Here is a 14044-nt window from a genome sequence, read left to right on the forward strand (position 1 = left end):
GATGTGAAACCAAAATCATAATAGGAGAAATATAAATTAAAATTACTTTGAGTTTTATTTTACTCACAATTTCAAAGACCAAAAAGTTTGAGAGTGTACTGTGTGAGAGACAATGTGGAACCAAGTTCTTTCACTCATTTCTGGTGGGAGTAGAGATTGATACAGCCCTCATGGAAGGCAATTTGCAGCATATATAAAAATTTATAAAATCTAGGGCCAGGCACGTTGGCTCACGCCTGTAATCCTAGCACTTTGGGAAGCCGAGGTGGGCAGATCATTTGAGGTAAGTGGGTCGAGACTAGCCTGGCCAACATGGCGAAATCCCGTCTCTCTTAAAAATAGAAAAATTAGCTGGGTGTGGTGGCGTGTGCCTATAATCCCAGCTACTCAAGAGGCTGAGGCAGGGGAATCGCTTGAACCCCGGAGGTGGAGGTTGCAGTGAGCTGAGATCATGCCACTGCACTCCAGCCTGGGGGACAGAGTGAGACTCTGTCTCAAACAAACAAAAAATTTATAAAATCTGATACTTTTTCACCATGGAGTTTCTTCTGTAGGAATTTATCCTAGAGATATATTTGTACATGTGCAAGAGACATATGTACAAGGTTAATAAATGCATAATTATTTGCAATATCAAAAGGTTAATAACTGTCAAAACAGCCATTAATATTGTATAAATTATGGTCCATCCATGCAATGGAATACTGTGTAGCTGTAAAAAATAAAAAAGCACCAAGCCTGATATGGAAAGACTTCCAATAAATAGTAAATTTAAAAGAAAGTGCAGAATAATACATATTTATTTGAAAAAAGAGATTTTATGCCTCAAAGGCCTTCACCCTTGATCTTCTGGTGTTATTCCTGTCCTTGTATTCTCCCAGAATCCTTACCTCATCCCATGACTGGTACAGTCAAGTCTTGCTTGTTCTGTGTCCTTACATTCTTTAGAGAGAAGTCACAAGAGACAAGCAAACATCTCCTTTGCTAATAATATTGATCACTTCCTACAACGTAATATCTATGTGCAATTTTTTGGGAAGATCTCCTACCAAACAGGTAAGAATGGAAAGACACAAAGAGAAGAAAGTGGAGAAAGACCTCTGTCTTCCCACACTGGATTTTGCAAATACAACTCTTCTGTGATACAGGAAACTAAAAAGAGGGAAAAGTGGCAATTAAGAAAAACTGCCAGAAAATAAATACCTTGATGACACAATTTGGAAAACTACTTCTGGATAAGGAAACACTATTACCCAATATGTTAATTTTTAAAATACTCAAAGAATTGAGCAAAAAGGACTTTGGCAAGGCAGGTTGTTGGGTTTAAAACCGTTCTCCCATTAATGCCAAAGCCAGCAGAGGTACCAACTATAGCTCCATGGCCAGAAGGTACCAGCAGCTCTGCCTTTACTGAAATCTCAGCTGGAGAAAGGTCCACAGGTGAGGTTTCTTCCAAGGAGTAATTTCTCTTATTTGACTCTTTTGAGATCCTTTTCTCACATAATTGGCAAATTTCAATTGGAGAGAAACTGTGTTTTCTATCTCATTATGGGGTCAGTGCTGAGGAGAGTAGGAACTCAGGAAATGCTTCTTGATTGACTTTAGTCTGCTGTATTGGGCGACAAATTGACCACAGACCAAATAACATGTTGGAATCCTCTTATTCTTTCTAGAGATCTGGGCTGAGAATTAAGGGTTTATGCTTCTTCTTAAAACCCATTTCAATCTTTCATGCAGTTATGATTCTCATACAAACAAATGGAAATGGGGAATTAGTCTTTCAAATTCAGTCCTTTGGCTGGCACAGTGGCTCATGCCTGTAATCCTTTGGGAGGTTGAGGTAGGAAGATTGCTTGAGGCCAGGAGTTCGAGACTAGCCTGGGCCGAACATACATACCAAGACCTTGTCTCTACCAAAAAAAAAAAAAACAAACAAAAACAAATTAGCTGAATGTGATGGTGCATGTTTGTAGTCCTTAATACTCAGGAAGCTGAGGTGGGAGGATCACTTGAGTCCAGAGGGTCGAGGCTGCAGTAAGCCTTAATCATATCATTGCACTTTAGCCTGGGCAATAGAAAAAAAAAAAAGAAAGAAAGAAAGGGAGGAGAAAGAAAGAAAAGGAAAAAAAGAAAGAAAAAAAGGAAAGAAATTCAGTACTCAAAACATAGATCTGTGTTTTTTTTAATGATTCTCTGCCCCTGTCTTTCTTTCTCTTCAGCACAATGAGGCTTTTCACAGGCGTTGTTTTCTGCTCCTTGGTCATGGGAGTCACCAGTGAAAGCTGGTATTCGTTTTTCAAGGAGGCTGTCCAAGGTAAGAACTCTGGAGGATGGAGGGCACATACCCAGGATTCATTCTGAGCAGGGACCACATACTCACTGGATGTGAGTGCTCCTTAGAGAAGCCACACAGAGGTCAGAGCAGGAGTGTGGTTTTCTGTATCTGTTTCTTCTTCTAGGCTGGTCTGATTTATCACCCTCCCTTGGGGTTTCCAGACGAGAGGTTAAAGGTGCTTTGGGCCCAGCCTGTACTCTTGGTGTAGAGTGCAGAAGGATAAAAACTTGCAGGGGGTGATCTCCCACTGTGGAAATTTACAGATGGCAAACTTCTCAGGGCATGATGTTTATTTAGCTCATCCACCTCTGGGAATATACTGAGTTCACAATTATACTCCAAGATTGAGACATGCCTAGCAGAGAATAGAATAATAGTGCTTGCACAGAGAAATCCCATCCTGTACCCAAGCAAATGGCCAATGCTTGGGATGCAGAGCTCAAGAAAATTAAGCCCTAACTTCTATCCATAAAATAAAAAGAGCAAATTTCTACTGATTAGCCACAGGAGGGCTGAGATACGGCTAGGAAACTGACTTCTGCCATTCTGGATGGGAAATGAATCTTATTGACTAGCTGTTAAAATGGGAAAATTATGTTTGTCAGGTTTTGCAATACTTTGAACTTTATGTGTTGTTATTCATTTTGTAGTTGAATTTTTTGTAATTTTTCAATTGAAATTTTATAAATTCTCATTTTTTCTGCATTTTGTGCTTTTAAAAATGATATTCTCTAAATAGTTTTTAAAAAGTTTTGGTAGCATGTACTAAGTTTTTCTGCACATAGTAGAGAATATCTTTTTCCTTAGGTCAGTGTATTTCAGAATTTGTTGTATGGTCCACCAGCATTTAAATCGGCTGAGTGTTTGTTTAAAAAGTACACTCCTGAGCCTCTTCTCATAGTTACTGAGTCAGAATCTTAGAAGTGAAGTGGGACTAGGAATAGCATTTGAAAAACTCCCCAGGTTACTTTAAGCACAATGCCAATGAGAACAACTGTCTTGAGTTTTTCTGTCACCCAGTGACAGAATCTGTCAGGTGCTTGGAGAAAACTCTTGCTAGTAGATCTGGAAAACATAGAATGAACATAAATCATGCATCAGAGAAGGGACAGTCATGCCATGCCAGAGATAAACTATTTGACAAAATTACAGACACAAAATAATACATGAAGTTAGTGAGAAATATCCCTTAGAACACAGTACATAAGTAACAATTAAAACTATTTATCACAGCTTTTCTTTTTTCCAAGTGAGTTGGTTTAAAGAACTCGGTAACACCTAAACCACAGCAGAACTCAAAAATATTTATTGATTGAACAACACAGGCACTGATAGACACTTTCTATAGCTCTTCCTGGTTTAGACCTGTTTCAAACATCTATTTTTCCACTAATCTTTTTAAAAACTTTAAAATGATATATAACTTACATATAGTACACTGTATAGCTTGATGAGGTTTTTACACATACAAACATCCATATTACACCATCAGATCAAGATGTCAAACATTTCACACACCCCGGAAGGGTCTCTCATGCCCTCTTCCAGTTAACAACTCTCACGAAAGGTAACTCCTATTCTTACATCTATCATTGTTGATTAGTGTCCCTGTGTTTGATCTTTGAATAAAAGAAATCATACAGAATATGTCTTTTGTATCTGGCTTTGTTTCACTCAACATTATGACATACTAATATACATGACAGCATTTGTCATGTGTATTAATATTTTGTTCTTTTTCATTGCTACATAGTATTCCATTGTATACTGATATCACAATTTGTCCTACATTATTGGATAATTAGGCTTTTTAAAGTTTTATGCTATTATGGCTAAACCTGCAATAAACATTGGTGTACATAAGCCCTCGTTTCTGTTGTGGGTATACACTCGGGAATGGAAATGTAGAGTCATAAGGTATAGTCATGTCAATTTAGCTTTTGTAGATACCAACAAACAGCTTCCCAAAATTGTACCAATTTACACTTCCATGAACAATTATGAGAGCTGGGCATGATGGCTCACACTCGTAATCCCAGCACTTTGGGAGGCTAAGGCAGGAGGATCACTTGAGGCCAGGAGTTTGAGACCAGCCTGAGCAACAAAGTGAGACCCCATCTCCACCAAAAAAAAAAAAAAAAAAATTAGCTAGGTGTGTTATCAGGTGCCTGTAGTCCCAGCTACTCAGGAGGCTGAGGTGGGAGGATCACTTGAGTCCAGGAGATCAAGGCTGCAGAAAGCCATGATCACACCACTGCACTCCAGCCTGGGTGACAGAGACCCTGACTAAACAAAACAGAAACAAAACCCAAAACAATTATGAGAGTTCCAGTTGTTCCACATTTTTGCCCACAATTTATATTGTCAGTTTGAAAAATTTTTGTCATTCTGTTGGGTGTATAGTGGTATCTTATTGTCACCACTTCCCTTCACTAATAGGAACAGGAATCCAACTTGCATCAAGTATTCCAATATGCTAGGCATTTTATGTATGTTACCTCATTTTATCTTCTCATTTAGTCCACCAGGGAGGTAGGTATGATTCCCCCCAACTGAAGAATGTGGAAACTGCAACTTAATTGTCAGGGCAGAGAGTTAAACATTTACATTCATGCCCTTCATGATAAGTCTGATTATACAGGTCCTGTGAAGCTCTCTCAGGTCATTCCACCTCATCACGTACTGCCCATTCCGTCAGCTTTCTTGTGCCATTTATGCCCATAACAGTCAGATTTATTCAAGTCCTAGTTGTCCTCACTCAGCTGGTAAGGATGTATTTTTCTTATGGGCTATGGTAGATATGCAGCCCCCTCCTCTTCTCACCAAGTCCCTTGTAATGTCCTTGGATCTTACATCTGTTGTACTATTCTGCATTGTGACATTCCTCACACGAGCGTCCCCTCTTTGTACACAGCACACACAGACCCATGTAAGATGTAGCCCAGGGCATGACAACTGCCAACCAATTCAATTCAATGTAATCCATGGAAAAGCACCTTCCTTACAGTTACTCAGGGAAGCTGTTCACAGGAAGTAATGTTTACCTCCACGTATGATTTCAAAGGATTATTTTGTCAAGGGTCAAAATCTGGAAATCAGTGGAAAATGTTCATTTCTACATTTCTCCAGTATGTCACTGGGTTCATTTTTGTCATTTTTTTTTCTTTCCAGGGGTTGGAGACTTGGACAGAGCCTATTGGGACATAGTGATATCCAGTCACCAAGATTCAAACAGATATTTCTATGCTCAGGGAAACTATGATGCTGCCCAAAGAGGACCTGGGGGTGTCTGGGCTGCTAAACTCATCAGGTAACACAGATTCCTGGGGACTCCAGTGAGAGGCCAGCAGTGCCTACCTGTTTTGAGAGTCAGGAGAACCTGTGGCACACACTCCTGGGGTCTGGGTGGCCGGCAGAGCCAGAGCAAGGCTGGTGAGGACATGTCTCCTTTCACCCACAAAGGGAAAGTAAGAACCGAGGAGAGGTCTCGAAAGCACACTGTTGCAGGGGCTGGGTGCAGGGGCTTACACCTGTAATTCCAACTCTTTGGGAGGACAAGGTGGGAGGATCTCTTGGGCCCAGGGATTTAAGAGCAGCCTAGGCAACACAGCAAGACCCTTATCTCTACAGAAAATAAAAGTAATTAGCCAGGCATGGTGGTATGCACCTGTAGTCCCAGCTACTCAGGAGGCTGAAGTGGGAGATCCCTTGAACCCAGGAGGTTGAGGGTTGAGGCTGCAATAACCCACAATCTAGCCACTGCACTCCAGCCTGGGCAACAGAATGAGACCCTGTCTCAAAAAAAAAAAAAAAAAAAAAAGGGAAAGCACTCTGTTGTAGAGTGCAGAAAGTATCAGCAGACTTAGGCCTTTGCCCAAGAAGATTGATAGTTTTCTTCCCCTTTCCTTGAGTTTTCCAGCCCCCTCTCAGTCATTCCTTGGGTGGGAGAAGAGGAGGGAGTTAGCAGGTGGAGTTGTCTCAGGTGAGCAGGTGAGTCAAGAGATTAATCTCCTGTCTCCTTTCTTGGGGTTGCAGCCGTTCCAGGGTCTATCTTCAGGGATTAATAGACTACTATTTATTTGGAAACAGCAGCACTGTATTGGAGGACTCGAAGTCCAATGAGAAAGCTGAGGAATAGGGCCGGAGTGGCAAAGACTCTGATTGCTTCAGACCTGACAGCCTGCCTAAGAAATACTGAGCTTCCTGCTCCTCTTCTCTCAGGGGAACTGGGCTGTGAGCCACACACTTCTCCCCCCAGACAGGGACACAGGGTCACTGAGCTTTGTGTCCCCAGGAACTGGTATAGGGCACCTAGAGGTGTTCAATACATGTTTGTCAAATTGAATTTGTTGATGGAAACTGGAAACATTGAGGCAGACTTTCTGGGAAGAATGGTCATCTGAGGCCATATGGAAGATAAACAGCACCATGGCAGATGAGCCTGTGACTGAGGGGGACCAAGGACTCCCAGCTGGCCTGTAACTATGCAGGCTCCTCACATGACCCAAGCCAAGCTTCTCTGGTCATTTTCGGCCCCAGCTTCCCCTCCTGAGTAAGCCTAAGCCGGCAAAGCACTGACCATCATCCTGGGCTTCTGAGTGACTGGAGTCATGGCTCTGGCACAGCCCTGGGCAGTCTTCCATCAGTCTCCTCTGTAACTCAGATCGGACTTCTACCCCCAAATCCCCACCTCTCCTGGGCCTCACAGGTTATTTTGTTGCAGTTTCCAGGCCTCTCTGTATACAGACTTTGTACTGCCCAATTCATTGCATCCTGCCCACTCTCTGCCTCTAGGCCTTGTCCCCTAGTGACCTCTTTCCTTATGGAGAAGGTACATTGTGGGCTGAGTGCGGTGGCTCATGCCTGTAATCCTAGCCCTTTGGGAAGCTGAGGCAGGAGGATCGCTTGAGCCCAGGAGTTCAAGACCAGCTAGGCAACATAGTGAAACCTCATCTTTACTAAAAACCAAAAAAATTAGCCAGACATGGTGGCATGTGCCTGTATTCCCAGCTACTTGGGAGGCTGAGGCTAGAGTACTGCTTGAGCCCGGGAGGTCAAGGCTGCAGTGAGCTATGATCACTCCATTGTACTCCAGCTTGTATGACAGAGTGAGACACTGTCTCAATAAAAAGAAGGTATATTGCTTAGAGAAGCCTAATCCTAGGAGTTCTATCCTAGAAACTGCTATCTTGGACTCTGGTTTATTTCTTTCTTTCTTTCTTTTTTTTTTTGAGACAGAGTCTTTCTCTGTTGCCCAGGCTGGAGTGCAGTGGCACGATCTCAGCTCACTGCAAACTCTGCCTCCTGGGTTCAAGCAATTATCACACCTCAGCCTCTGGAGTAGCTGGGACCACAGGTGCGCACCACCATGCCCGGCTAATTTTTGTGTTTTTAGTAGAGACGGGGTTTTGCCATGTTGGCCAGGCTGGTGTCGAACTCCTGATCTCAAGTGATCTGCTGCCTTGGCCTCCCAAAGTGCTGGGATTACAGGCCTGAGCCCCTCTGCCTGGCCAACTGTGATTTATCTCTTATCGACACCTGTGCCTCCCCTGACTCAATTTTTAATTTGTCCCGCTCATTTTACCTAAAGAATGACTCTCCTGTTGGTTTTCCTTATCTTTATTCTCATTGATTTTTTTTTTTTTTTTTTTTTTTGAGACAGAGTCTCCCTCTGTCAAGCAGGCTGGAGTGCAATGGTGCAATCTCGGCTCACTGCAACCTCCGCCTCCCAGGTTCAAGTGATTCTCTCACATCACCCTCCGGAGCAGCTGGGATTACAGGCATGGGCCACCACACCTGGCTAATTTTTGTGTTTTTAGTAGAGATGGGGTTTCACCATGTTGGCCGGGCTAGTCTAACTCATGGCCTCAGCTGGCCAAAGTTCTGAGAATATAAGCCTGAGCCACTGCACCTGGCTGGCATCTCATTGGCTTTTAGTTCAGATAAAATTCTACTTCCTGTCCTAAAGGGGAAGTGAGATATGTAGGTAGACAACACAGTTTAGTAAGAGCCTCAACAGAAGCACACAGTGGTGGCAGTCCAAATTTTGCTGGGGTATGGGAAGTCAGCAAATAGTAATTAGAATAGCTGCCATTTTTAATTGCAGTTGCAAGACTGTGCCCTACAGTTTAAATACTTTATTTGATTTAAGCTGCCGAGAAGGCTTTGATGTTCTCAGCTGGATAAACTGAGGTTTAGAGAGGTTTGTGTTTAGGACCTTCTCCAAGGTCACACATGTAACAGGTGCAGAGCCAGGACTGCAGGCTGGTTTGTCTGACTTCAGAACCTGTGATACACTCAACAAGACCAAGAGGTTCAGCAGTGGAGACCCCTTTCTTCTTCTTGGATCTCCAGCACTTGGTTTAAATGGCCAGGTGAGCCCTTATGCTTGGGGAAATGCCTGACTTGTTTGAGAACAGGCACCATATCTTGTTCATCACTGCATGCATAATGCCTAGCAGGGTCCAGGCACTCAGTAGTTGCTTTCTGAATTAGATTATCACATTGAAAACCTATACTTCAACCCATATTACTCTTCACTCTTGCACATTGTCTTCTTCCTCTTAATAAGTCAAACTTGTTGAAAGTATTGCCCGTCTACACACCTTCTGATTCTTCACTTCTTATCATATGTTAACCCACTCCAGCCTGGTCTCTGTCCCCACAACTTCAGCAAAATAACTTTGTCACCACTGACCTCCATGCTGCCAAAAACAATGAACATCTCTCTCTTCTCATATCAGTAGCCCTGTGAGCAACATTCAGCGCAGTTGCCTTCCCCTTCCTTCTTGATATATTTGGTCTCTTGGCTTCATAATACTACTCTTTCCTTCATCAGCTCTAAGTAGCATAATATTACCCTCTACCTCAATTCTCCTTTATTTCCTTAGCTGGGCCTTTTTTATCTCCCCAAACTCTGTTCTTCAGACTTGGCTCTGGGCCCCCATTCTTTATTTCTCTACTCTCTTTCACAAGTCTAAATAGTACTTATATGTGGATGGCTTTTAAAATTATATCTCCCCCTGCAAACCTCATTTCTGAGCTCCATGCTGGTACATCCAACTGGCTACTTGACATATCTACATAGCTGGCTTCCAGATATCTCAAACTTAACGTGTCCCAAAATGAACTTGAGTTTTCCTATCAGAACTCTTCACACTCCAGGTTTCTCCATTTCAGTTAATGACACGGCCATTCTCTCTGTTCCTCACAACAGATAGGGGAATGTGTTGATGCTTCCCTTCAACACATTTACCCCCACATCCAATCCGCTGGACGTGGATTCCATCCACATCTGCTGGATGTGAACTTCCAAAGTTCATCTCTAATCCATTGACTTCCTCTCATTTACACCTTCATGCTCCTGGCTACATCATTTCTCATCTGGGGTACTGCGGTAGCCATCTAACTAGTCTCCCCATTTTCTTTTCTTTTCTTTTTTTTTTTTTGAGATGAAGTCTCACTCTGTTACCAGGCTTGAGTGCAGTGGCACAATCTCGGCTCACTGCAACCTCCGCAGTTTAAATACTCCGCAGTTTAAAGCTGGGACTACAGGTGCCTGCCACCATGTCTGGCTAACTTTTTTACTTTTAGTAAAGACGGTGTTTCACCATGTGGGCCAGGATGGTCTCGATCTCTTGACCTCGTGATCCACTGCCTTGGCCTCCCAAAGTGCTGGGATTACAGGCGTGAGCCACTGTGCCCAGCCTAGTTTCCCCATTTTCATACTTTGCCCCTCATCTTCAGGTGACCATATAATTTATCATCTAAACCAAGTCACTTTCAAGAATGAAAAGAGGCATTATTGATAATTGTACCAGGATAATAGGAATAAACCAGAACTGTCCTGGGCAAAACAGGACATTTATTGCATTCACTAGAAACTGTACTTCGAATTTTGGATTTTGATCTCTTCCCCAACTAGTGAAATGCCATACGATACTCTCCTGCAATGCTGGGCAGCGGCAGTGAGCCGCAGCTCCCATTCATCCTCAAGATCATGAGGAGGAAAAACTGATACTCTGTAGTGTACTGCGTTGCCAGATGATTTTGCCCAATTGTAGGTGAATGTAAGTGTTCTAAGCATGTTTAAGGTAGGTGAGGCTAAGCTATGCTGTTTGGTAGGTTAAGTGTATTAGATGCATTTTTGACCTACAATATTTTGAATTTAGGATGAGTTATCTGGAAATAACCCCATTTGTAAGTCAATCTTATCATGTCTCTCTCTGCTTAAAATCCTTTAGAGGATTCCTATCTCACTTAGGTAAAATCCAAATCCTTACCTTGGCCTACAAAGCGCTTGTGTGATCTGTCCCTGGCCACTCCCCAGCATCATGACATGCCATACCTTCCCAAGCTCCCCACACTGGCCTTCTCTCAGTCCCACCAACAAGCCAGCCTCTTATTTGCCACAGGGCCTTTGCACATGACAATCTGTCTGCCCCAGGCCCTCTTCTCCTTGCTGCCCACATGGCTGGCTCTTTCTCACCTTGTGAGTCTCTCTTGAAATCCCTCTTTCTTCTGTGAGAGGCCTTCCCTGGCTGATCTACTATGGATATTCTTTACTTCTTAATCAGTTTTTAATATGTGGGATTATTTTATTGATATCTTGGCTTATTCTTGTTTGTTAGGATTTTCTTTTGGTCCATCTTTCTCCCTAGATTATAAAATAGGTCAGAGGAGTGACCACTTTTGTCTTGTTCACTCCTAAATATCCAGTACCAACCAAAGTGCCTGACATATAATGGGACCTCAACAAATGCTTATTGAATGAATGAATGAGTGGTTGAATTAATTTATTAATTTACTAATAAAGGAAAAGTTTTATTTTCAAAGTAGGTCAGTTTAGTTTCAGGGAACAGGAAGGTGCTAATGAAGAGGGAGATACTGGAGACAAAGGGAGTGGGAATAACAGCTGCACCAAAGTCAAGTGGAAGCAAGAGGAGATAGGATCAAATCCACAGGTGATGAGTTAACCCCAAAAGAGTAGAAATATCTCTTGCTCTGAGAAAGGAAGGGGAGAAGATGGGGTCAGGGAAGGCAGAAGATTTGACATGGAGGACAAGGGATCTGAGGGAGTCCAGTTGTATTTGTGTAGTAGTCAGTTTTCACACTGCTATGAAGAACTACCTGAGACTGGGTAATTTCTGAAGAAAAGAGGTTTAATTGACTCACAGTTCTGCAGGCTGTACATGAAGCATGGCTAGCAGGCCTCAGGAAACTTACAATCATGGTGGAAGGTGAAGGGGAAGCAAGCACCTTCTTCATGTGGAGGCGGGGTGGGGGGTGGAGAGAGAAAGAGAGAGAGAATGAGAGAGAGACAGAGAGAGAGAGAAGGGGGAAGTACACTTTTAAGCCATCCATCTCGTGAGAAATCACTCACTATTATGAGAACAGCATGGGGGAAATCCATCCTCATGATCCAATCACCTCCCACCAGGTCCTTCTCCCAACATTAAGGATTACAATTCAACATGAGATTTGGCTGGGGACACAGAGCCAAACCATGTAAACTTGCTTTTGTTGTACACTACCGCTCCCAAGATCCATCACATTACACTGTTTTGCCCATTTACTTGTCTGTCTGTAGGGCAAGTATGTAAGAAATGAAAGGCAAAAATTATGTCTGTTTTATTGTATGTTATCATTGTATCCACAGCACCTATTATAGCTCCTAGCATATAGTAGATGCTCAATAAACAGGTGTTGAAATAAGTGAATGAAATGGTGAAGAAATACTCTTCACAAGTTGACAGATCTTGGAGGATGGTCCAAATTTGCCTCATGGAGTATAATAGTGATGTGATGCTACTGCCCTAGTCTCTCCCAGGTCTCAGAGTCATTATTGAGAAAGGTTCTAGATGTTTTAGTGTGACCAGAAGGGCTGGGTGGAAGGGCATGGAAAACTGTGGAGCTTACAACCTAAAGCTACCTGTTATTATACACAGATTAAAAACAATGTTATTCTGCAAGTAATGGCATTCACAGCAACCTGGATGGGATTGGAGACCATTATTATAAGTGAAATAACTCAGGAATGGAAAACCAAACATCGTATGTTCTCACTCATAAGTGGGAGCTAAGCTATGAGGATGCAAAGGTGTAAGAATGATACAATGGACTTCGGAAACTCAGGAGAAAGAATGGGAGGGGGGTGAGGGATAAAAGACTACACACTGGGTACACTGTACACTGCTCAGGTGATGGGTGCACCAAAATCTCAGAAATCACCACTAAAGAACTTACTCGTGTAACCAAATACCACCCATTCCCTCAAGACCTATTGAAATAAAATTAAAAATTAAAAAAACCAATGTCGTTCTGCAAATGATATATATTATCCAAATGTAACCAGTTTATAGAGGATTCTCAGTTTAAGGGGCTTTTAACTCCAAGTGGCTTAGTTTTCCTAAACTCTGCTTTCTTCTGTGGTCTTATAAACCCTTTTCTCTATCCTTAACAGTTAGGTCATTTTAGATTATTTAGATTATTATTATTTTTTGTTTGTTTGTTTATTTGTTTGGAGACAGAGTCTCGCTCAGTCGCCCAGGCTGGAGTGCAGTGGCACCATCTCGGCTCACTGCAAGCTCCGCCTCCTGGGTTCATGCCTTTCTCCTGCCTCAGCCTCCCGAGTAGCTGGGACTACAGGTGCCCGCCACCACGCCTGGCTAATTTTTTTGTATTTTTAGTAGAAACAGGGTTTCCCCATGTTAGCCAGGATGGTCTCGATCTCCTGACCTCATGATCTGCCTGCCTCGGCCTCCCAAAATGCTGGGATTACAGGCGTGAGCCACCGCGGCCGGCTGATTATTTAGATTATTAAAGATCACTGCAGTCCTGTTTCAAGCTCTAATATCGTGTCTGTTTTAAAGCACCCTGCTCCGCTATTGTTGGCTAGATTGTAGTGGGAGTGCTGGGAGGGGTGAGGGTTTAGAGACTCTTTCTCTGCTCCTCTGGCACCAGAACCTTAGAGAAGAGTGGGGATAGTCCAATTCTGAGATGTCTTTCTATCACACTTCTCAGCCTCAGGATTGGGAAAGGGGAGAGATGTAAAGGAGGGGGTAATCATTTTGGCCTCACCCTGGTTTGATGTGCTTCTAACTGATACTGATATATATTCTCTATTGATGTGGAGGTTTCTACCGAGATGGTGGTCAGGGTTGTTCCTGATGTGAAATCCAGCTCCCTCAGATATGGGGGTGGAACTCCCGAGAGAAGAACAGCTGTATCTACGACTGGTCCTGAAAGTGGTCCTTGTTCCAAGCCCCCTCTCTGGGTAAGGTTTACCTTACCTGGCCCAGCCACTGCTTTTTCCCTAACCTCAGTGGTTTTCTCAATAGACCCACCAGAATGGCTGAGGATCTCTTCTCTTCCTGCCCAGGGGTGCAGAGATCAGAGTTGGGTAAGAAGTCACCGCATCTTCTTTTTAGGCATATTCCACCACTACCTCTTCAAGCTCTGCTGGCTTCGGCTACTCCATCCTTCAGAAATCCCTAGATGAGAAGCAGGCACCAGAATGTTCACACATGGTGAGCTCACTCAGGAACTCACCACACTCCCCTCTGCTTTGATGGGGGCACCAGAATGAGCTGGCAGTTTTTGCAGCTCAGTATGCACCCAGCTGGGAAGACATTTTTCTTTTCTTTGTATTTATTCATTTTTAATGTTTTAAAATTCAACTTTTATTTTAGCGACAGTGGGTACATGTAC

The 14044-nt window shown here is 43.0% G+C and overlaps 1 protein-coding gene across 1 annotated transcript; it reads left to right on the forward strand.

Annotated features, from left to right (window-relative positions):
- Window positions 1-1369: 1369 nt before the first annotated feature.
- Window positions 1370-9846, forward strand: SAA4 (serum amyloid A4, constitutive). The gene is made up of 4 exons (XM_054437808.2): window positions 1370-1440; window positions 2220-2314; window positions 5507-5645; window positions 6371-9846. Exons 2-4 carry the CDS (start codon window positions 2224-2226, stop codon window positions 6471-6473), a joined length of 333 nt encoding a protein of 110 aa, XP_054293783.1. The 5' UTR covers window positions 1370-1440; window positions 2220-2223; the 3' UTR covers window positions 6474-9846.
- The last annotated feature ends 4198 nt before the right edge of the window (window positions 9847-14044 follow it).

The sequence above is a fragment of the Pongo pygmaeus genome, chromosome 9 (genome assembly GCF_028885625.2).
Source record: "Pongo pygmaeus isolate AG05252 chromosome 9, NHGRI_mPonPyg2-v2.0_pri, whole genome shotgun sequence".
Lineage (NCBI taxonomy): Eukaryota > Metazoa > Chordata > Mammalia > Primates > Hominidae > Pongo > Pongo pygmaeus.

Excerpts from the sequence above, each read along its gene's own strand:
- SAA4 (XM_054437808.2), top strand. The coding sequence starts at position 2,224 with ATGAGGCTTTTCACAGGCGTTGTTTTCTGCTCCTTGGTCATGGGAGTC. Across the intron at positions 2,315-5,506 it reads TTTCAAGGAGGCTGTCCAAG|GGGTTGGAGACTTGGACAGA; the intron begins GTAAGAACTCTG and ends TTTTCTTTCCAG. Across the intron at positions 5,646-6,370 it reads TGGGCTGCTAAACTCATCAG|CCGTTCCAGGGTCTATCTTC; the intron begins GTAACACAGATT and ends TTGGGGTTGCAG.